Source organism: Lampris incognitus, chromosome 5 (genome assembly GCF_029633865.1).
Source record: "Lampris incognitus isolate fLamInc1 chromosome 5, fLamInc1.hap2, whole genome shotgun sequence".
Lineage (NCBI taxonomy): Eukaryota > Metazoa > Chordata > Actinopteri > Lampriformes > Lampridae > Lampris > Lampris incognitus.
The window spans coordinates 48425655-48448891 of NC_079215.1; the positions used below are offsets into that span (position 1 = coordinate 48425655).

The 23237-nt window shown below is 43.6% G+C and overlaps 1 protein-coding gene across 1 annotated transcript; it reads right to left on the bottom strand.

The window, feature by feature from the left end:
• Window positions 1-7448: 7448 nt before the first annotated feature.
• On the bottom strand, window positions 7449-22087 carry znf207b (zinc finger protein 207, b). The gene is made up of 10 exons (XM_056279663.1): window positions 21957-22087; window positions 21103-21229; window positions 20839-20977; window positions 19452-19637; window positions 14919-14994; window positions 14723-14784; window positions 13205-13344; window positions 11602-11853; window positions 10254-10410; window positions 7449-9975 (listed from the first exon to the last, which is right to left on the bottom strand). The coding sequence occupies exons 1-10, from the start codon at window positions 21995-21997 to the stop codon at window positions 9824-9826; spliced, it is 1332 nt and encodes a 443-aa protein (XP_056135638.1). The 5' UTR covers window positions 21998-22087; the 3' UTR covers window positions 7449-9823.
• Between the last annotated feature and the right edge of the window lie 1150 nt (window positions 22088-23237).

Here is a 23237-nt window from a genome sequence, read left to right on the forward strand (position 1 = left end):
TTGACTGATGCCTTCCTCTGATGTTTGGGTTTTGACTGTCCTTTACTGTACGTTATCTTATTAGGTGCCGAGTACTTTGCTTTGGCAGACACTATTGATACTTGTTAATCATCCTCTCTGACGATTTATTTCTGTCACATTTCAAACTGCTGAGGGAAATCTATAGCTTTAGGTTGTGTCAGGTCCTCACCTTTTTCCAGCAGTCTTTCTTGGACCCTTTTTTCTCTTACTCCCGTGATTATGGCGTCAATCAACATGTCATCTGGGTCAGCGTACTCACAGTCCATGAGTGAGTCTCAAATCCTTAACAAAGTTATCAAAACTTTCACTTGGTCCTTATTTCCTTTGTTTGAAACGATGCCTGACTGTTCGCTTATTTTCCCTTGGTCTGATGTAGCTGGCAAAATTATCCAAAACTTTAGAGGGATCTTCTTTTTTACCATCAGCCCAGTTTAATGTCTTGTAGATTTCTCTACCTTGCTCGCTGATCCACGTGCCTAGCAACCGGCTCGCTGTTTAGTCGTGAGCTCAGAGGACCACCGAAGACGAACGTGACATGACTCCTGAATCTTTCAAATTCTTGATATAAACCAGGAGCCTCCCAGCCGATCTTGGGGTGTTCAAATTGCGAATATACCATTATTCTTAATATTCTATTCTTGACAGACTTCTGACACCATGTAACGTACTTAAAACGGGACACACGTCTCAGTTGGGAGCCATCTTGTTTATTGCGCAATGTGAACAGAGCTACGGGTGCTGTGTAGGGACAGAACAGACTGCAGCTACGCCACGGAATGCAAACACAATATGTAGCAGTACCGTGACATGAAACAACTAGTAGCGTTAGTTGGTTTCTAGCTTGGGTTCAAGGTTTGATATAGATAATTGGAATATAAAAGCAACTGTGAGGCTAACCCGGTGGAGCTCACGTTTGCATGACCTACTTCAGTCAACTCAGCAGCGGTTCCGGCAACCGGCAGCTCTGTTTGTCAACTCCGCAGCAGTTCTGGCAAAAAGCAGCAGGATTCCTCTGCGGCTGTCTCAGCTACACTGTGCCACCGAGCAACAGGAAATCTTGCACCAAATAGTGTTGTCATCTAGGGTGCAGCCTCACGTGCCCCTGACCAAGGCAATGGCAAGAAATAACTGGAGTTGGTCCCCGGGTGCTGCACGGCGGCTGCCCACTGCTCCTAGCTACACGGGTTAAATGCAGAGAGTAAGTTTCATTTGTATGTATGTACAAAATGACTAATAAAGAATATTCTATTCTATTCTAACCGGACCTCACACTCTGCATTTAACCCGTCCTAGTTGTGTAGCTAGGAGCAGTGGGCAGCCGCTGTGCAGCACCTGGGGACCAGCTCGTTTGTCTTGCCATGCCTCGGTCAGGGGCACAGACAGGAGTGTTTTTGATGGTGGGGGAAACCGGAGCACCCGGAGAAAACCCACCACAGACATGGGGAGAACATGCAAACTCCACACAGAGAACGACCTGGGATGACCCCCAGGGTTGGACAAACCCCAGGGTTCGAACCCAGGACCATCCTGCTGTGCAGTGACGGCGCTAACCACTACACCACTGTGCCGCCAGCCTGCCACTTATCAAATTCATATCCATACAATGAGTCACTGATAGTCCCTGTATTTACAGCTTTTGAGACGATCTCTCTATATTTTGACTAAGCTCGTGTCAGCTTCTAAACCAACTACTTACCTACCCATCCATCCGTTATCCAAACTGCTTATCCTGCTCTCAGGGTCATGGGGATGCTGGAGCCCATCCCAGCAGCCATTGGGCAGCAGGTGGGGAGGCACCCTGGAAAGGCCGCCAGACCATCACAGGGCCGACACACACACGTTCACACCTAGGGACAATTTAGTACAGCCTGACGTACATGTCTTTGGACTGTGGGAGGAAACCGGAGCATCCGGAGGAAACCCACGCAGACATGGGGAGAACATGCAAACTCCACACAGAGGACGACCTGGGATGACCCCCAAGGCTGGACTACCCCGGGGCTCGAACCCAGAACCTTTTCACTGTGAGGCAGCCACGCCAATCACTGCGCCACAAGATGCTGGATATTTATGATCCGCATATTTGATTTGGAAAAGGTTATAGTTCACCTCTTGGCCAAACTATACAGTCAATGGGATAAATTTCTATTGCTGTGTGGATGATACTCAGCTGTATTTGCCTATAAGGGCTAGGTGTGAATGTGTTGGCCCTGTGATGGACTGGCGGCCTGTCAAGGGTGTCTCCCCGCCTGCTTCCCAATGGGATAGGCTCCAGCATCCCGTGACCCTGATTGGGATAAGCGGCTTGGATAATGGATGGATGGATCATACTCAAATGACTAATTTAGAGGCCTGCTTGGCTGATGTGAAAAATTGGATGTCATTAATTTTCCTGCTTTAAAATCAAATAAAACTGAGATATTGGTCTTTGGCCCTGCCAGACAGACACCAATTTGATCAAGTATCAATAACAATTGACAACTCTGATTTCACAAAGTGTGGCAGCCAAAAAGCTTGGTGTTACGTTTGATCCCAGCCTTTCCTTTGATAAGGACATTACAGAAACCACCAAGACTGTCTTTTTCACTTGCGTAACATAGCTAAAATTCAGTCTTTCCTGTCCATGGCCGGTGCAGACGCTAATACATGCATTTGTTTCATCCAGACTTGATTACTGTAATGTTGTTTTCAGGTCTGCCACATGCTAGTACTAAACATCTTCAGATGGTTCAGAATGCTGCAGCTAGAATCCTAACTAAAACTAAAATTTGACCATATTACACCAATTCTTGCCTCCCTTCATTGGCTTCCTATCCATGTTAGATCAGACTTCAAGGTGCTCTGCTGACTGGATCATACCTGTAACTGTACATTCCATCCCGAGCTCTTCGCTCTCAAAATACAGGGCTCCTGTGTGTCCCCAAAGTTAAAAAGACAGTTGATGGCAGGGCCTTTTCCTATTGGGCCCCGTTCTTGTGGAATAACCTGCCTGCTGCCATCAGACAATCAGTCTGTTGAGTCCTTTAAATCCAAACTTAAAACTCATCTTTTTGCCCTGGCTTCACAACCTGTAGTGCATGGCGGTTCGGTTTCTGTCTCAGTAAATTTACCAAGCACTGTTGCGATGAGATTATAGCATATAGATTATTGCAAATTATTCTCTTCTCTCTGGTCTTTTCTGTCTCTCTGAATAATGTCTTCACCTTTCTCTTCTTGTGTGTGTGAATGGTGTGATTTGAGTTTCCCTTGTGTGCATGTGCAGTCTGTCCTCCTAAGTCTCCATGGTGAGGGTGGTTGCCACCTGGACACTGCTTGGCATCCCCCTCCTCACATTTTCTTTTGATATGTCTTATAAATCCATATAATTTTGTTAGCCTGTTTCAATGTTATATCCTTCTCTCATTCAGATGTGTGACTAATGTGTTTTTTTTGTTTTTGGGTTCCACACGGTGATGGTTGCGTGGCTCGGGCTGTTCCGAGGGCATCTGAAATGAAAGAAAGCCACTTTATTTGACATTGTATTCTTGCAACGAATTGTATTCTTATAAAGAATTTTCTCTGCATTTAACCCATCCTATTGTATAGGAGCAGTGGGCAACTGCAGCGCCCGGGGACCAACTCCAGTTCTTCTTTCCATTACCTTGGTCAGGGGCACAGACAGGAGTAGTAACCGTAACATGAATGTCTTTTGAAGGTCAGAGGAAACCCATGCAGACACGGGGAGAACATGCAAACTCCACACAGAAAGGACCTGGGACGGCCTGGGGTTCGAACCCAGGACCTTCTCGATGTGAGGCAACAGTGTTAACCACCGGGTCACTGTGCCCACTGGACATTGCTTGGTATCCTCCTCATCATATTCTTCATATGTTATAATTCCATTATAATTCTGTTATCCTCTTTCAATGTTGTATTCTGTAAATTGTGTACACACAACCTCCATTGCACGTCTGTAGGTCTTGGGAGAGATCCCTCTTCTGTTGTTCTCCCTGAGGTTTCTTCCTATTTTTTCTCCCTGTTAAAAGGTTGGGTTTTTTTGGGGAGTTGTTCCTTATCCGATGCGAGTATGCTGTGTTGCTATAAAGCCCACTGAGGCAAATTTGTAATTTATGATAATGGGCTATACAAATAAAATTACTTGACTTGAGCGCCCCTAGCAGAATGTGGAAACTACAGGGGCATCTCACTCCTGTCAACAACAGGCAAAGTCCTGGCAAACCAACTGTTACCACTGGCTGAGCAAGTATTCCCAGAATCTCAGTGTTTCTGCCCATCCAGAGGTACAGCTAACAGAATATTTAGAGCGCGCCAACTCCAGGACAAATGCCGTGAACAAAGACAGCCTTTGTGCATAGCTTTCATAGACCTTTGGCTCAAAGCTCATGGCTTTTGGCTCATAGCTTTCAAAGACTTTTGGCTGCCCAGAGGCATTTGGCTCAGTAGAGCGCCAGGCTCTGTGGAGCATACTATCAAGATATGGCTGCCCTGACAAATACATCAGAATATTGAGGCTTCTACATGATGGCATGTCAGTCAGTGCTCAGCAACAGCAGCTCTGAGTCAGAGCCCTTCACTGTGGAAACAGGTCAAACAGGGATGCATCATCGCACCCACCCTGTTTGCTATCTTTATTGGTGCCATACTCCACCTCATTGGCAAACAGCTGCCACGGGGGATCCCAATCCTATACAGAACTGATGGCAGGCTCTTCAACCTTAATAGCTTCAAGGCCAAGAGCAAAGTCTACAACACCACCATCATGGAGCTTCAGTATGCAGATGACAATGCCATCGCAGCACACTCCGCAAAAGACCTCCAGGACATTCTGAATGCCTTTGCCAAGGCATACAGAACCCTGGGTCTAACATTAAAGAGAGACTGACATGCCCTTTCTGAACACATTTTTTAACATTGGGAGTTTGAATCATAACCGAAAATAGGTGTGGTTTTATGAATTCAAAGCTATTGACTACTGTCTTCCTGACGTCACCCCGCCGACATGATAACTGACCGATAAACGCCGATTAATATCATAATTCGGTGAGTATTTTGACTTCATAACTCAAAATCATTTACAAACAACAATAACACAGGTATGTGGATATAAAGCTTTTATTTTAAGGTTTTAAACAAGAGCGGTAGTGTGGTGACCTTTGACATGGATCCAGTTATCCACAGCTCTCATACGTAGTATAGAGGGCTGTGTAACCCTATATGCAAATTGACTGGTGTCTACGTATCCACCGGCACAATTTCTCCGTGGTCACATTCCAACTCGGAACTGAATTTCTCCGTGGAACTGAATTTCGCCACTGAATTTCTCTGTGATCACATTCCAACTCGGAACATAGCCTATCAATAGGAATTTTCAGATTTTGATGTCAGTATCACTTTAAACATCAAAAAGACCCAGGTCCTATATCAACCTCCACCTAACCAGCCATCTACCCAGCCCACCATAAAAGTGGACAACAAAATTCTTGAAAACATTGATCACTTCCCCTACCTCAACAGCCTTCTCTCCTCAAATTCTGACATCCACTCTGAGGTCAGCCATCGCCTGAGTTTTGCCAGTGGTGCTTACGCCAGACTCAGGAAAAGATTCTTTGAAGACCAAGACATAAAGGCCCAAACAAAACTCATAGTCAACAGAGCTGTTGTTCGCCCCATCGTGCTGTATGAAGCAGAGTCATGGACCACTTACAGCAGGCACCTAAGCCCTGGAACAATACCACTAAAGATCTTTACAAAAGATCGTGAGGATCAGCTGGAACGACAGACGCACCAACATCAGCGTTCTGGATGAAGCCAACATGACTAGCATCACCACCACAATAATGCAGCACCAACTCCGATGGACTGGCCATGTCATCCACATGTCCAACATGTCTCCCCAAACAAATCCTGTACTCCCAGCTGAAGGAAGGTCAGCGAGCTCCTGGCGTGCAAGGACAATATCAAGACCAGTCTGAAGAAATTCAACATAACATCGAGCAACTGGGAACACGTTGCACTGGATAGGCGGCGCCTGGAAAAAATCCGTGCAGGGAGGAGCTGCACGTCATGAAATGGAATTCCACTGTGCTGCAGAGAAAAAGCGACAGGACTGCAAGTAGACACAGAAAAAGGCTCGATCCACCGTTTCCCGTTCACACTGCACCATATTATGTGAATTGTGGATCGCCCTCTACAGCCATCTGAAGACCCACAAGTAGACAACCCAACAGAGAGGACACGACTGTCCATACTCACTTCAAGTGACCGACGATGATGATGAATATAATTGCTAATAACAGATAGATATATTGGGTATTTCCACATTAATTGCACAACTGTACTGCTAGAATAGATGGCCTGGGTCAATGTGACAGGCGATCAATACATCCAGAACATGAGACGATGGGTCACTTTTGATCCAAACACAAGAAATCCTCAAGTTGGAATGACAGATGGGCTCAAGGTGGGAGTACATCAAGGATCGGCTCGGAGCCCTTTCTTTGCAATGGTGATGGACACGCTGACGGATGAGATCAGGCAGGAGTCTGCATGGACTATGATGTTTGCGGATGACATTGTGATCTGTAGCGAGAGTAGGGTGCAGGTTGAGGAGAGCCTGGAGAGGTGGAGGTATGCACTGGAGAAAAGAGGAAAGAAAGTTAGTAGGAGCAAGACAGAATATCTATGTGTGAATGAGAGGGAGGACAGTGGAATGGTGAAGATGCAAGGAGTAGAGGTGAAGAAGGCATATGAGTTTAAATACTCGGGGTCAACTGTCCAAAGTAACAAGGAATGCAGAAGAGAGGTGAAGGAGAGCGCAGGCAGGGTGGAGTGAGTGGAGAAGAATGTCAGGAGTGATTTGCAACAGGTTACCAGCAAGAGTTAAAGGGAAGGTTACAAGACGGTTGTGAGACCAGCCATGTTATATGGTTTGGAGACAGTGGCACTGACGAAAAGACAGAGGCAGAGCTGGAGGTGGCAGAGTTGAAGATGCTAAGATTTTCATTGGGAGTGATGAAGGAGGACAGGATTAGGAACGATTATATTAGAGGGACAGCTCAGGTTGGACAATTTGGAGACAAAGCAAGAGGCAAGATTGAGATGGCTTAGACAAGTGTGGTGGAGAGATGCTGGGTATATTGGGAGAAGGATGCTGAATATGGAGCTGCCAGGGGAGAGGAAAAGAGGAAGGCCAGAGAGGAGGTTTATGGATATGGTGAGGGAGGACATGCAGGTGACTGGTGTGGCAGAGGAAGATGCAGAGGACAGGAAGAAACGGAAATGGATGATCCGCTGTGGCGACCCCTAACGGGGAGCAGCCGAAAGTAGTAGACAAGAAATCCTCAAGTATCATTATGTGGACTTTCCAAGCGGCAGTTTGTAAATAAAATGAAAACTGGAGACATGAGTTCCCAGGATGATTTATTCATAATGAAATCTGAAACCCAGATCGCTGTAGTTTCATTACATAAAATGCACGAGAAACTGCAACTTGCTGAGGCCTTTTCGAATGGTCTTTAGAAAACATTTCTAAGAGGACAACATGCATTTCAAAGCCACTCATTTAAACACTACAAACAGTTGATCCAAGGGCAAACGACAATATTACCTCTAAAACATCAGTCATTTTAATAAACAAGAATTGAGAAACCAAATATGAAAGGAATGATTTTTTTTAATTACCGTTTTGTCAGGGGAAAAGTCTGAAACTCTGGATTCTCATACTTACGGGAAAAGTAATTCAAATTGAAAACTTAAAATATGCAAAACTGTTTGGCAAATAGCATATGGATTTGTTTATCCCATGTGGGCCAGTGCGGTCAATTCAAGTGGGTGGCAGATAACATGTTAACCCACCCCCATTCTTGCAACTTTCACAATTACCAAGTCTAAAAATAACATTTGAACATAGCGACAAAGATCTTATGAGGTCAAGATATTTGTGCAGCTGATGTGTAGGAACCTAATTTTTTTTTACTTGAGACGATGATAGTCCATGTTCGACAACTCACCTTGTAAGTACTTTTCCATACGTCAGCCCCAATTTAATGCCTCCGACAAGACAGGACATTTGCACACCACACATCACTCACTTTTTCTCCAAAATGTGACATTTACACCATCGAGAAAAAAAAAAGAGAAAGAAAAAAAAGAGGGCTTTTCCACTTGAATTTAAATTAAAATAAGGTCATTTTCTGTTTCAACAGAAAAGACGACATTGAAGTATTTCTACTTATTCAGCTTGAGCATCTTAAAAAACATCTGAAAACCCAATTTTAAACCTAGCATTGACCTGCAGATACAGTCACACTACAAACAGCAGGTACTCACTCACTTTATCAGACGAGCTATGGCAGCTGACTGGCTTTTAAAACTGAGCTGATCCAGTCTATAGATGACAGAAAAAACAATATTCAGGGATGAGGGATAAGATTTTTCTTCTTTATGTTGAACAAACAATTCAGTGTAAACCAGATAACTCTTTTCAGTACATTCTTTACCTGAGTGCACAATAATTCAAAGACATATTCCTCAATAAGCCTCTGTCCAAATCTATGCAAGCAGTGTTGTTTCTCCTCAGGGTCTACAGCCAATTATCCAGTTCTCTCACTGAACACAACCCAAATTTTAATGAACCAACTCTGGGTCACGAGCAGAAAAAGTTGATCATGTTTGATGACATAACAGCAGAAAAAAGTAAACACGAAACTCCCATGCAATTACATACAATTTTTTATGATATACTTCTAAGACAACGGAGGTCAGAAGCTCTTTTATTGCATAAAGAGTTTCACAATAAAATGTACACCCGCATATATGCTAACATACTGCACATAAACATGCAATGTTAAGAACCAAAATAGCCAATATTATGGCATGGGCTGGAGTACACTACAAGATTTTAAAGTAAATTAAGTCATGCTGCCCCAAACAAATTTTGACTTGAAAGGTGGAAACTAGATCACTAAAATATCACGAAAAATATGCTTTAGGATAAAAATCTCAATCCTCCCATATGGAACTTGACTAGTGGAAAACTTGGTGGGTAGCGAGATAGTAAAATCTTATAGTTAATCCCAGCCTTCATTCTTTTAAGAGATACAACACTAGTACTAACCTTTATGGCGACTCACCTTCAGGTACGTCAGGACAAACCAGCATTGGATTTAAAGACGGGTTTTATTACAACATAGATTCTTAGAACATTACAAAGGATGTATACAGTTACTCTTTAGACCACGGAATATCATTAAGAATAACCTGAAAATAAGAATGAAACTAGTGACTTATAAATCACAGATCTGCAACTCTACTTACTATCATCTTCATCACCGAGGCCCTCACCAACCATGGTTGGGGACGCAAGTCCAACAGCACCCTAGAGTGCTGTGAGGGCCGCAATAATTCTAAAGATGAAAAAATAAAATTACAAATGGGAAAACAAAAGTTTTACAGGAGAAACTTGCCTTTTTAAGGGGTTGATACGTTCATGTAACTCCAGCAGCTTCAAAACAATGCGAATCATATTAAAACTTCACTTATATAAACCTGAGTGAAACATAAGAAAATATATCCTCACATGTGATGAAATTCCAATGACAAATTGGTCATTGTTAGCTGGTGTGGCATTTGGTAATTTTCCCAATGAGGAGGGTTATATAAAATGTCTGTGTGTTATATTGAATTATTTCTGTCTTCACCAGACTGGTCCTACTGCCCATTGCTTGTGGCTAGGTCTGAAAAAGCACAAGGACGAGAGAAAGAGGTTAACCTCCAAACCTAGTGGGGTGACCTTGTCGCTGTTTCAATACCGCCCCGCTGGAGACATGACAGGAGGCCTCATGCCCATGGGAGGGCCACCCTGGTAGGGAGGAACCATTGGAGGGCCCTGCCCATATGGGGGCATCCCTCCAGGCATGTAGCCCGGCATGCCTTGGGGAGGGGCACCATACTGACCTGCAGCGGGGACACAAATAATTTGGGTCAATTATGCTACAGTTATTCATTCACTGTGAAAAGTTGGCATTTTTTAAGTCAAATTAAATCTTCCAAGACCCACGGTTTATGTGATATGTAAAAACAAACAAAAATTTGAGCAAGGCATTACAAAGCACAACAATTTAAAAAAATTCAAAAATTGGGTCCAATGTCTTAACTGTGTTGGAAGTAAAAACTTTATCTTACATAGACTTTCAATTGCAGACCAAATTTTGAGCAGCTCTGACATCACTTACCGTGCATTGGATGTCTTATGCCAGGCTGCTGGGGTGGCATGCCTTGCTGCGGTGGGATCATGCTGCCCACCGCAGCGGCTGGGGGAGCGGCCGCATGTGCCTGGCCAGGCCGGGGAATAAGACGCTGGTACCGAGGCAACTGCGCCCTTCTCTCCTCCTGTTGGCCGAGACAACACATAAACATACTTAGACAACAGGAAACATAAACATAAAGGAAACATAACCATGTGCCTTTTAGTGCAAAGAAACACTTGGAGCACGCCTTTGAGGAGCAAAATACCAATTCGTGCTGCACGAATTGAAAATTGATGGCAATATGATGGTAAAATCGAGTTGGTTCTCACTGCAGAACATTTGCCCCTGGGGCGGGGTTGCCTTGGGGCAACCCCTCCCACAATGTGGGTTTTCATTGGTTCAGCGCTATTCGTGTATTCGTCAACACTTAGCAAGTCCAGAAAAGTGTTCTATCGCTACTGTGAACGAAAAAAAAAGTAATAGGTAAATGACGACTATCTAAGGGGATTTATATAGGCTACTATGTCACTAGTTACTAGTTAACTATGATGTTAACGTTCGCTAGCTAGTTGAGCTTAGCAAAAAAAAATACTGCTTTGATGAAAATGCCGCGGTCAGGCTGAGTTTCCATTTGATTTAACGTACTCAGCCCGACCACAGCATTTTCGTCAAAGCAGGCGTGCCATCAAGCAGAACGTGCGAACGATATAGAGGTTTGAATTCCGACCTTTAAAGTGTGGAGAAATTGACCTGTCAGTTCATAACAAAATGTTTGTATTCCTCACAGTAGTGATAGAACACTTCTCTGGACTTGCTAAGTGTTGATGAAGACGAATACATGAATAGCGTTGAACCAATGAAAACCTGAGGCAACACCGCCCCAGCGGCAAGCGTTGAAACCAATGAAAACCCGAGGCAACACCGCCCCAGGGGCAAGCGTTGAACCAATTAAAACACACATTGTGGGAGGGGTTGCCCCGAGGTAACCCCTCCCCCAGGGGCAAACGTTCTGCAGTGAGAAGTACTTGGTAAAATCTGCCAAAGTGCAGTAGGTAATCTAAATTAAACCATCCCATCATCAGAATAGAGGTGCTTCGAAATATATGGAGATGACATCAGTATAAGAATAAACATTTATCTCTATTTGGAATTCAGCATAAATATTGCCATAAATATTCAATTAAATGATGTCAGAATTCCGATTTTGATAAGCACAATTGTAACATGTTGGCCAAACTGACCATCCTACTTCACCTCCTCAGGAAAGACACTATTGCATATATCAGTCATTACTTACTGTGAAAAGGCAAAACACAATGTTCAAGCAACTTACCAGTGAGATATCCTCATCAGGGTGGATCAACTTACTGGTTGCACTCGTTGTAGTGAGAGTAGCAGGCTTACTGGTCACTGTGACTGGGGGCTTGGCCACAGTGCTGCTAGAGGGATTAGAGGAAGAGGAAGAAGAAGAGGAAGAAGAAGTAGAGGGCTGGGTATAGGCAGGGAATGTTGGTTTGGGAGGTTCTGTGGTGGCGGCTGTACTATTGGAGTTTGGAGCTACAGTTCCTGGAGCACTCTGCTGGGCCTGTGTGCACACATGAAAATATGGCTATTTTTCTGGTTGAGTGTTCAAAACTACCAAAAACAAAATTATTTGCAACAAATATAAAAGTTGGCAACTTTCAGCCTCAAGGACATGGAAGAGACTTGAATGAGTAACAAGTGGGGTGGTTGTCCTTTGAGATGTAGACTTAACTCACAGCTATTATGTCACATTCTACAAATATAAAACTGCTAAAAGAAAAGTATTTTAGATGCATTAATAAGATCTTAAATTAAGGCAATAGTTTTCCATACATCAGCAAAGACCGGCTTTTGATGCTTAATTTTCAAGCATTACCGAGGGAGCACAATTATAGCTAAAGAACAATCTGCAATAGACTGCTACATATAGGATTAAACACCACCCACTGCACAATACTAGATGACATATATACAGAGTTGCAAAATAGTAATAATTTAACAGCAGGAAATATTAACAAACAGGTTGACATACCCTGTTGCAAGATTGACAATACTTTGAAAACATGTTGGGCACCAATTCCAGAATTCATGCTGCTGACGTAGAGTGGATTATCCAAGTTTTGCCAGAGCAATATGAATAATGAAAACACTTAGCTAGCAGTTATGACATACTTCGTAAAAAGCACCTGCTCGGATGTACAGAGGTCTGTTCACCCCAGGATGATCCCTTCAAAACAACTCTGCTAGTTTTGAAACAAATGGGCACTTAAGGCAAACACTGCACAGTCATGGGGAAAAACTTTTCAAAGACATCTAAATTTGATTAGGGTTAATAAATGGGGGGCATGCTGGCACAGCCCAAGCAAAAGTTCTGCCTGTTGGCATACTTCACATTTTATAGGGCGCAGAGGCTGTGGGGAAGCAGACAGAGGGTCTGAAGGTGAGGAGAAACCAGCTGCTGGGAGCACAAGAGCCCATCTGCAGCACAGGGAAGGACAGGAAGCATTATTTATCTAGAAGCAATGGTGAGAACCTGGGTTGATCTATGTAAATAGACTGATGACCGAATACATCACAGGAAGTCAAGAGTTAGAGGAACGTCTTCTGGAAAGGAATGATAGAAAACAAACACACACAGCTACATAACTTCGCTAAAAGAAACGCTCAACGGTAGAGAGAGAGAGAGAGAGAGAGAGAGAGAGAGAGAGAGAGAGAGAGAGAGAGAGACAGACAGACAGACAGACAGAGAGAGAGAGAGAGAGAGAGAGAGAGAGAGAGAGACAGACAGAGAGAGACAGAGAGAGAGACACACAGAGAGAGACAGAGACAGAGAGAGAGAGAGAGAGAGAGAGAGAGAGAGAGAGAGAGAGAGAGAGAGAGAGAGAAATGTCATGGGTTCTGTTGCAGCCTACCTGTGCTGCACTGGGGAAGAGGGGCTTGGTAACAGCAGGTTGGGCTGCCGGTATGGCTGGTCGGCTTGGCATCCCTCCTGCTGCAGGGGCTTGGGCCATGTGGGGCATTCCCGGTCTTGGAGCCATGTGGGGCGGCATTCCTGGCAGAAAGTATTGGATAGGTTGAATCATGCTTTTCCCAAAAACGAATTGATTGTAAAATCTAGTAAAAACAACAATGCACCTAAGCCTATTGCAATTATCTGAGCTGGCCGCAACCATTTTGTATAATCATTGGATTTCACAAATGTGTCCGCATTCTCGGCACAAAGTCAAACACATTTTCGGTGGGTGTCGGACTCCGCCAAGGTTGTCCCTTGTCTTCGATTCCGTTTGTGACATTCATGGACAGGATCTCAAGGCGCAGCCAAGGGGAGGAGTGTGTTCATTTTGGGAACCTCAGAATTGCATCTCTGCTCTTCGCAGATGACGTGGTTTTGTTGGCTTCAGCAGAACACGACCTCCAGCGCGCACTGGGGCGGTCTGCAGCTGAGTGTGAAATGGCTGGGATGAGAGGCAGCACCTCCAAGTCTGAGGCCATGGTTCTCTACCGGAAAATGGTGGATTGCTCCCTCCGGGTTGGGGATGAGTTGTTGCCTCAAGTGAAGGAGTTCAAGCATCTCGGGGTCTTGTTCACGAGTGAGAGTAGGATGTAACGGGAGATTTACAGGCAGATTGGTGCAGCATCAGCAGTAATGCGGACGTTGTACCGGACCGTTGTGGTGAAGAGGGAGCTGAGCCGGAAGGCAAAGCTCTCAATTTACCAGTCAATCTTCAGTCCAACCCTCACCTACAGTGATGAGCTTTTGAGTAGTGACCGAAGGGTGAGATCATGGATACAAGCGGCTGAAATTAGTTTCCTCCGTAAGGTGTCTGGGCTCAGCCTTAGAGATAGGGTGAGGAGCTCAGCCATCTGGAGACAGCTTGGAGTAGAGCCACTGCTTCTTCGCGTTGTAAGGAGCCAGTTGAGGTGGTTCGGGCATCTGACTAGGATGCCTCCTGGGCGCCTTCCTTTGGAGGTTTTCCGGGCATGGCCAATTGGGAGGAGACCCCGGGGTAGACCCAGGACTCGCTGACGGACTACATGTCTAATCTGGCCTGGGAACGCCTTGGGATCCCCCAGGAGGAGCAGGAGGGCATTGCTGGGGAGAGAGACGTCGGAGTGCCATACTTAGCTTGCTGCCACCACGACCCGACCCCAGAGAAATGGCTGAAGATGAATGAATGTTCAGTTAAATTCTGTCGTTTTCCTCAAGATTTTCTAAAAACGAGTCGGCACCGCCTTGAAGACACACCATGCAGCGGTGGTCTCCCAATGACTCTATTAGACATTATTTATGTGATATCTTCCCCGTGCAATTTCAGTAAATGGCTCTTCTTCATAAGGTGTATGTGCATCATCACATTTGCACACAGACCTTTATTTTCCATTCAAAAATGTCACATTAAGGAATTACCCAAAATACAACCATTTCTCACCTGGGGGCAGGCCCGGCATTCCTGGCATCATGGGAGGCATCATCCCTCCCATGGGCATCATGCTGCAAAAGGGGGAAAAAAATTCCATAAAGTGCAACGAAGACAGATTTGACCCACAATCCAAACACCGCAAAAGCACACTGATGGCCATTTGGGCATTTAAGGTGATGCTAGGCTGGAATTAGAGAACTCTTACCCTGGTGGCATTCCATGCATGCGAGGTGGCATCCCGTGCACCATGGGTGGAACACCTGGCATCATGGGAGGCATTCCTGTTACAAAGGAGTGCAGACCATTGTAGCTGATAACAAAACAAGACCCACCATTATGTCAGCTGTAGCTGAACACTCTGGCTACATATATAGGTCAACAACCCTTTAATCATGCATGCAAACAGAATAGGGGTGAAAAAGGTGAGAAGGATGCGTGAGCAGAGAAGAACGCAGACCCCGCTAGGGGGCTCCGGGGGTACCCTCCTGAGATCATTTGTATTTGAAAAATAAGCTACGAAATGCTAATTTCGAATGTCTTCTAGGATTACTCTGGTGCTGGTCACAAGCTAACAGAAATACAAGATTAATTTATTAAGTGCAAATGTAGCTTTACATACAATTTGCTCACATTTACAAATAAAGTTAAAGGGCAGCTCCACCAGGTACACAAGTAATTATTTTTCGAAATTATTACTCCCCATATCCACTCTGTGCCAGAAACAATGTTAAAATGTGTGTGTGGGGGGGGGGGGGATTACAAATGTGAATATGAAAGAGTGTCCTATGCTTTAGGATGGGGGGGGGGTGTCTATCATGTTTTTTCTTCTTGGGCCTGGACCAGTGTCTCGAGGTCCGCCTTCACTGTTTTGCTGTATGACTCACATCCTTGCCCTTTTCTTCTCTTCAGCCATCTGTCTTTTGCTCTCCTGAGCACTGCCAGGTTGGCAGCCATACTTGCTCTGCTGCCATCACTTTTCTAGCAGACTCTGCTGCCGCTGGTGTTTATCAGCAGTCTGCTAGCTAACAATTCTTGTTTCCACCAATCTGATCTATTCCTTCAGCCGTTCCAACTGACAGGTATTTTTTGGTTTTCAGTTGACACTTTCTCTGTAGTTTCAATGGTGGCCGGTGCCACTGATGCAACTTTATTTCAGCTTTTTCCACACAGCAGATCACAGACCGATGGCCTGCACTCACGCTGTACTGCAACTAGCAAATTGATTGGCTGCTGCCTTTTGTTGAGTCGATGCACACACATCCAAATGCGTATCCACAGCATCAGATGTTTGTGCTCCATTGTCTTTCTATGGAAGTCGCTTTTATTAGGCAGGCTCTCGACCCCACGCCCCTCAATTATTTCTCACCAGATCTGCACGAATCACGTAGGTGACATATTTTGGATTCAAAACAGTGAATTTCACCGAAAGGTGACATGTTTGTATGCCAGCTTAATAGTTGCAAAAAAAAAAAGAAGACAAGTGTTTTCATATACCAATCATCTCTCCCAGCTGCAGTTAGACAAACAAAGTATATTTGTTTGATATGGGGGATGTTACATATGCTACAAAAAGATATACATACTAATTACCTGGGGTGTAACAGTACACAAAAAAATAAATAAATTGTGGTTTGGTACGTATCTCGGTTTTGACGTCACAGTTCGATACGTTTTCGGTACAGCGGGGGACAAGAAACAAAACATAAAATTGCTTATTTTTTCTATTACAGAAAAAACTATGGCTGTCTATCGTAAATAAATAAAAAACCCAGTCTGCCAAAACTGCTGCAACCAGCTACAACCTAATAAAAAAAAGTAAAATTTGCTTAAAAGTAAATCAAAATAAATATTCTCTCAAATAAATAATATAATGAAGTGAACATACATTAAGGTGCAGCATTTGGACAATTAACTCTACTTGTATTCACATCAGCAGCTTTCAGCTTCTCATTAGGACTGTGCAACATAAATATTTGGTAACAGTTTCTATGAAGCTTGCATCTATAACGCCCTATAAGCATCTATTGCATCTATAACGCCCATACTTTCCTATAATGTTTATTACAATGACTAAGGGCTATGGCTGAAGACTGTAAAATAGCACTGAAGTCTCATTATGCATCTCTACAAAACTTCAGCAAAACAAGTTGGCTATGATGCATTATGACATTTGACAGATAAACAGGCTAATGATGACATTTATAATGCATGAATCCGTTTTAAATTGACATAATGTATCATAAAGGTTGTATGAGGTGTTGTGAGGGCGTATACATGGTTATAATGAATCTTACAATGACATAGCTACACTTATAGGGCGTTATAGATGCTTATAGGGTGTTATAGGTGCAAGCTTCATAGAAAGTGTTACAAAATATTCTCTCAAATAAATAAAAGATATCATAAAATAAATATCCATTAAGGTGCAGCATTTAGAAAATTAATTGTACTTTTGCTGGACTAAAAGTCTTCAGATGGTTTAAAGTGGTCCAGCTAGAATCCTAACTAAAACTAGAAAATTTGACCATATTACACCAATTCTTGCCTCCCTTCATTGGCTCCCTATCCATGGTAGATCAGGCTTCAAGGTGCTTCTGCTGACTTATAAAATCCTAAATGGGCTTGTCCCATCATACCTGTCTGATCTCCTTAAACCGTATATTCCATCTCGAGCTCTTTGCTCTCAAAATACAGGGTTCCTGTGTGTACCCAAAGTCAAGTCAAGTTAATTTTAAAAAGAAGCCAGCTGGTGGCAGGGCCTTTCCCTATCGGGCCCTGTTCTTGTTGAATAACCTGCCTGCTGCTATCAGACAATCAGTCTGTTGAGTCGTTTAAATCCAAACTTAAAACTCACCTTTTTGCCATAACCTACTATTAGCTGCCTGTGTTGTCTGGCTGCAAGTGTGTCGTGGGGGTGTTTGATGCTGATTACAATTGTGCATTTGCAACAGACATGTTATTATCCAGTGTTATTTCTCATTGTCTGGCCATAAAATATTTGCCTATAAGTATCTTTATGTTCAGTTCTCTCATAAATGTGTATAGAGACACAGCTCATGAAAATCAGAAATAAGAGAAAGCCCATCCTGTAGTTAAGCCGTAGCCTCATGCTAACCGCTAGCATGTCAATGGGAATGGCAATGCAAGTTAGCCCGAAGCTATCTGCTAGCACGGCGATGGAAGTTGTAATGTAAGTTAGTTTGAAGCTAAACGCATTGATTTGTAGTCAGTTTGTTTCATCTTTAAATGGCTGTCTGTACACGTAGTGGATGTATGGCTATTTTGAGTTTCTATAGGAATTTGACATGTATTTTATTTGTATGTTTAGTTTACAGCTCTTCTTAAGTATAGGGTTTACTTAACTTACTACTTACTACTAACGGAACGCCTTCTGAATCTGAGTCTTTATTGGGAACCTGTTATCTATCTGCCAAGTTAGCAGGCTGGACACTACATGTTAGCAGGGGCAGAACATTGCCTTTAAATTGAGTATTTCACGACCTGTACTGCATGGCGGGTTGGTTTCTGTCTCAATTAATTTACTAAGCACTGTTCTGCCGACGAGATTATTGAGTATAGATTATTGACTATTGCAAACTGTTCTCCTCTCTTGCATGTATTTTCTCTCTCTGAACGATGCCTTCTCCTTTCTCATCTCCTGTGTATGTGAACGGTGTGATGGCGAGTCTCCCGTGTGTACATGTAATCTGTCCTCCTCACAGGTCTCCATGGTGATAGTGGTCGCCACCAGGACACTGCTTGGCATCCTCATCATCACTTTTTTTTTTAAATACATATCTTATATATACCCTGTTCAATGTTCTTCTCTCACTCTGATGCGATTGTTTTTTCTTGTCTTTTCTCCCACATATGTGAATGCTGTGATGCGAGTCTCCCCGGTGTGCATGTGTAGTATGTCCTCCTGCCAGGTCTACACGGTGATGGTGGTGAAGCAAATTTGTAATTTGTGATAATAGGCTAAACAAATAAAGCTGACTTGACCATATTGTGCTTGTATGCACATTAGCAGCTTTCAGTTTCACATTAGGACTGCGAGACAGTCCCAGCTTGTACGGCAACTCATTTATTTTCCTGTTTTTTTTTTCCCCTGAAAAATTAACTTTCTACATTGTTTGCAGAGCGTGGGTTTCCTCCGCGGGCTCCGGTTTCCTCCCACAGTCTAAAGACATGTAAGTCAGGTGAATTGGCCACACTAAATTGTCTCTAGGAATGAATGTGTGTGTGTGGGCCCTGTGATGGCCTGGCAGCCTGTCCAGGGTGTCTCCCAGCCTGCTGCCCAATGACTGTTGGAATAGGCTCCAGCATCCCTGCGACCCTGAGAGCAGTTAAGATAATGGATGGTTGGATTGTTTGCAGCAAGGGCTGATCTGTGGGCACTAAGCTCTCGTTTATCTGCATTTGTCATAACTATGGGAGTGCGCTGGGCTAAATTACCCGCAATCTCTCTGTGGCATGCGTGCGCATGCTTTATGGATGGGGCTGAACGTACAACATCAGGCCCTTTGCGAAAAATGCTAGGGGGGAAAGAGTTTTACATTTAATTCTGCACACACAGAAGTTCCACACATGCAGTGGTTAAAACAACCCTGCACTTGTTTGGTACACATGCATGCTTGTACCAAAAGGCCTATACCGAATAAAATATGTGTACCATTACACCCCTACTAATTACATCACGGTAAAATTCAAATAGTACCGTTTCTTAATTGGGTATTACCTTGGTATCCTCCAGGAGGCATCCCTGGTGCTCCAGCCACAGGAGGCATACCAGGCTGGGCCATGGGAGCAGCGTAGCCTGCCTGGGGCTGGGCAGGAACAGGTTGCTGAAATGATGGTCCTGGCTCATCATCATCATCATCCTCATCAGAATCTTCCTGGTTGTTCGGCTTCTTTTTCTGACTCTCTGGAAAGAAGCAGAGCACAATAATCAAGGAGCAGAACTACCCCTGGCGTCTTGATGCATGCTCAATAATCCAGGCAAGGTATTCCCAGTAGTTGAATCAGTTTATCTGGACACGTTTATTGGGAGAAATGTTTCATCATTCATCTAAGTGACTTCTTCAGTCTCAACTGGCTGCAGGTATCCCCAACTTTATAAACAGTACAGTTGCATAACGACCGAAACCAATGATGTTTTTTATGTAAATTGCCGTGACCATTAACTAGTTACAATGGCCATGTGTACTATTCAAAGAGAATTGGTGAATAATTGCAATCACAGCATTGTAAGATGGCGACATTGTAAGACGGCGACAGACTCTTAGCCCCATCCCCTTGGTTCAGGGATGGTTGTTCCCTCTTCACATACATGGCCTCGTTGGCTTCCCGATCAAACCAGCGTTTCTCCCTATCAAGGATGTGCACATCCTCATCCTTGAAAGAGTGGCCACTGGCCTGTAGATAGGTGTAGACTGCGGAGTCCTGGCCCCACACATTAGCTCTATGTTGTGCCATCTTTGCCAACATCCGTTTGGTTTCCCCGATGTACAATTCACAGCAATCCTCCCAGCACTTAACTAGCAGTAAACTATATTATAGTTAGTGTACACTATATTGCTGCTTGTGCTGGGTGACCCGATCCTTGGGGTGGACCAATTTCTGGCACAGCTTGTTTTGGGATTTGAATGCAACTGAGATGCGGTGTTTGGAAAATACACTTCTCAACTGTTCCAACACTCCCACCACATACAGAATTACCACTGGTTTATGCTTAAGACAGCTGTTGTCCTTTTCTTTTCGATTGGCTGGTGCACTGTTTGGGCGTATTCCTGGCTTTGACAAATGCCCAGTTAGGATAACCACACTGAACCAGGGCCCGTTTAATGTGGGATTTCTACCCTTCCCTGGCCGCTGTATCGGTGGGGACATTGTCAGCTCGGGGATACAGTATCCTGATGACTCCTAGTTTGTGCTCCAGTGGATGATGAGAGTCAAACATTAAGTACTGATCAGTATGTGTTGGTTTACGGTAAACATCAACATTTCCCCTGGCTTTTAGGAAGATTTGCGAGGGAAGCTGGTTAGTTTTAACAAAAAAACACAAATTGTTATTCTATTCCATAGTAATTAAAGAGGAAAAATACATTTATTAAATTTTAAATCACCTTGCGATTTCTGTTCTAATGTTCGTCTTCTCTCCTGCATATCTTTCTCTGGGATACCCTCCATGCCATAGATCTCCAACTCTATGTCAACTCTACCAGGTATGGCATTTGGTACACCATCAATGGTCTCTTTGTGTACCTGAAACATAAATGAAATCAACAAATATAACTCCTGTCTTACCTCAAAAAGATGGGGTCACAACTGTTGGTGTATATTCTTTGTCAAATGTTAAGTTAATGACAGGCGGATGGAGCAATACCCACCTGCATGCAGTGAATGGCCAAACCTGGCCCAGTATATAACTTCTTGTGACATATGTGGCATTTGAAATGTTTGGCCTTTTGGTGCTGGATGAGGATCTTCTCGTCGTCAAAATCTCGATTACAGTACCTTGCAAATGTGGGTTAAAGACTGTTTGCTAAAAAATAGAATTTCAACTAAACAATATCAGCCATTACCACGACATGGAAGATTAAATAGTCCTCACTACCCATATCACTCATTTAAATTACTTCTTCAGTCTCAATTTACTGCAGGTATTCCCACCCCTGTAAACAGTTACATAATGACGAAACCAACGATCGGTTTCATATGCAAATTGCCGTAACCATTAAACTAGAGTTACAATAGCCATGTACTATTCAGGGGACTGGGGAATCGTTGCTATCACAGCATTGTCAAATGGCGACATCCTTACGATACTTAGAATTGGTTATACAGTAGACAAGTTCTGCCAGCCAACTGGCTAAACAAAGTTAACTTGGCTATATTAGCATGGAGCTTAGGCTCCCATCCAAAGTGGCGGGCTATTCCCAACCATCGTCAACAATGACTTCACAAACAAGCCAACTTGAGCACAACTTCACGCATAGAAACCGTAATCTTAAAGTGTAACTAATATATCTCGGGTGGGACTGCTGAGTTAGTTTTCAAAAGCCATCGTTCGACGACAAAGACTTCAAACTTCCGCGTCGGGCTAGCTAAACAGATCGCTAAGTCTGCCATAGAGAAACGCTGAGGCCTTGCCTTTCGTCTGATCAAGCTAAAGTGTCTAACCGCGTAACACTAGACCCCTTTCTTGTTGGATTTGTGTTTTGTCCCCCTGATCAAAGGATACCAGCACCATGGTTTCATCTGCTTCTTCTTCTTTCGTCCCATTTTTTAAATATTTCGACACTCGCAGTACAATACGCAGAACCCGTGCTACTATCTGCACGCTAACATGCTGTTGTCCCGTGACAACGCCGAAAATGGCGTAGTAGTGAAAGATGACTACTTATCCCCCACAATGCAATGCGTAAGACATGCGCCTGCGCTGTAAACGAAGACGACATCAGTTGTTTTGTCCTTAGAAGTAAAATAAACAATTTTCGCGTGTGATAAACTTAATTTTTACATGGATGGGTATTTCAAATTGAAAAAAAATCTGTGTTTTCAGGGAAAATATTTATATTTTTTTCACTTCATATGTACCTGTACGTCTCAGCGCTGACCACTTGATGGAGACAATGTAAGAATTTAAGATTATTCTAAATGTCCCAGAGAGAAAAGGGTTGGTCAAGAGGAGACAAGCACGCACACATAACCAGGGGCTAAATAAGACTGCTACATTTTATTGCAAGTTAAAATTCTGGAACTCGGAAAATGTTATCTTTTAATAGCCATATTTACGGTCAAATCTCACAGAATGAAATTGTCACCATTCATCTTTCTCTTTGCATAAACTTCTGTGGTGGCCAGTGATACAGAGAACTTGCACAAAAAAAAAAACTCAGTGGACGAGGATCCTTCAAAATAAGACTTTTATTGACGAATCACCAAAGCCTGAGTCAGGCCTGTAGAGTGACTGAAAATCAGACAAAAGCCTCCCTGTCTTTATACCATTTACAAATCTAGTGAACAATCTACTTGCGTCAGTCAATGTCCTGCTGTTAATCAGGGTTCTTGTTGATCAGGACATGTTGGCGGAGCAGGAGCCTCTCTATTGATGTAAGGATGACGTTAGGATGTCTTCAGTCATCGCCCTTTGACAGTCTAATGGTTGTCTCGATATGCTGCTACTACTGCTGCGACTGTTTTCTGCATAATAATGGTTACACTTACGTGATGGAATGTCACTTATCATACTTTTGGGCATAAACAAGTTATGTTCTGATTATATGGCCTTGTGCTACTTGCCACACTTGTTTGTCAATCTAGTCACATGAAATGACGAATACCCACATGTGCCCCTACGTACTACCATACTCCGAATGGTTTGAATGAAGCCAATTAGAGAAAGGGGGATGACTAATAGTAACATCTCAATCTTCATCCATCGACAACATTTTCCAACGTATGTCTTCACAACTGTGACTACCCATGCGATTTTACTGATAGACTTGGAGGATGGTCAGAA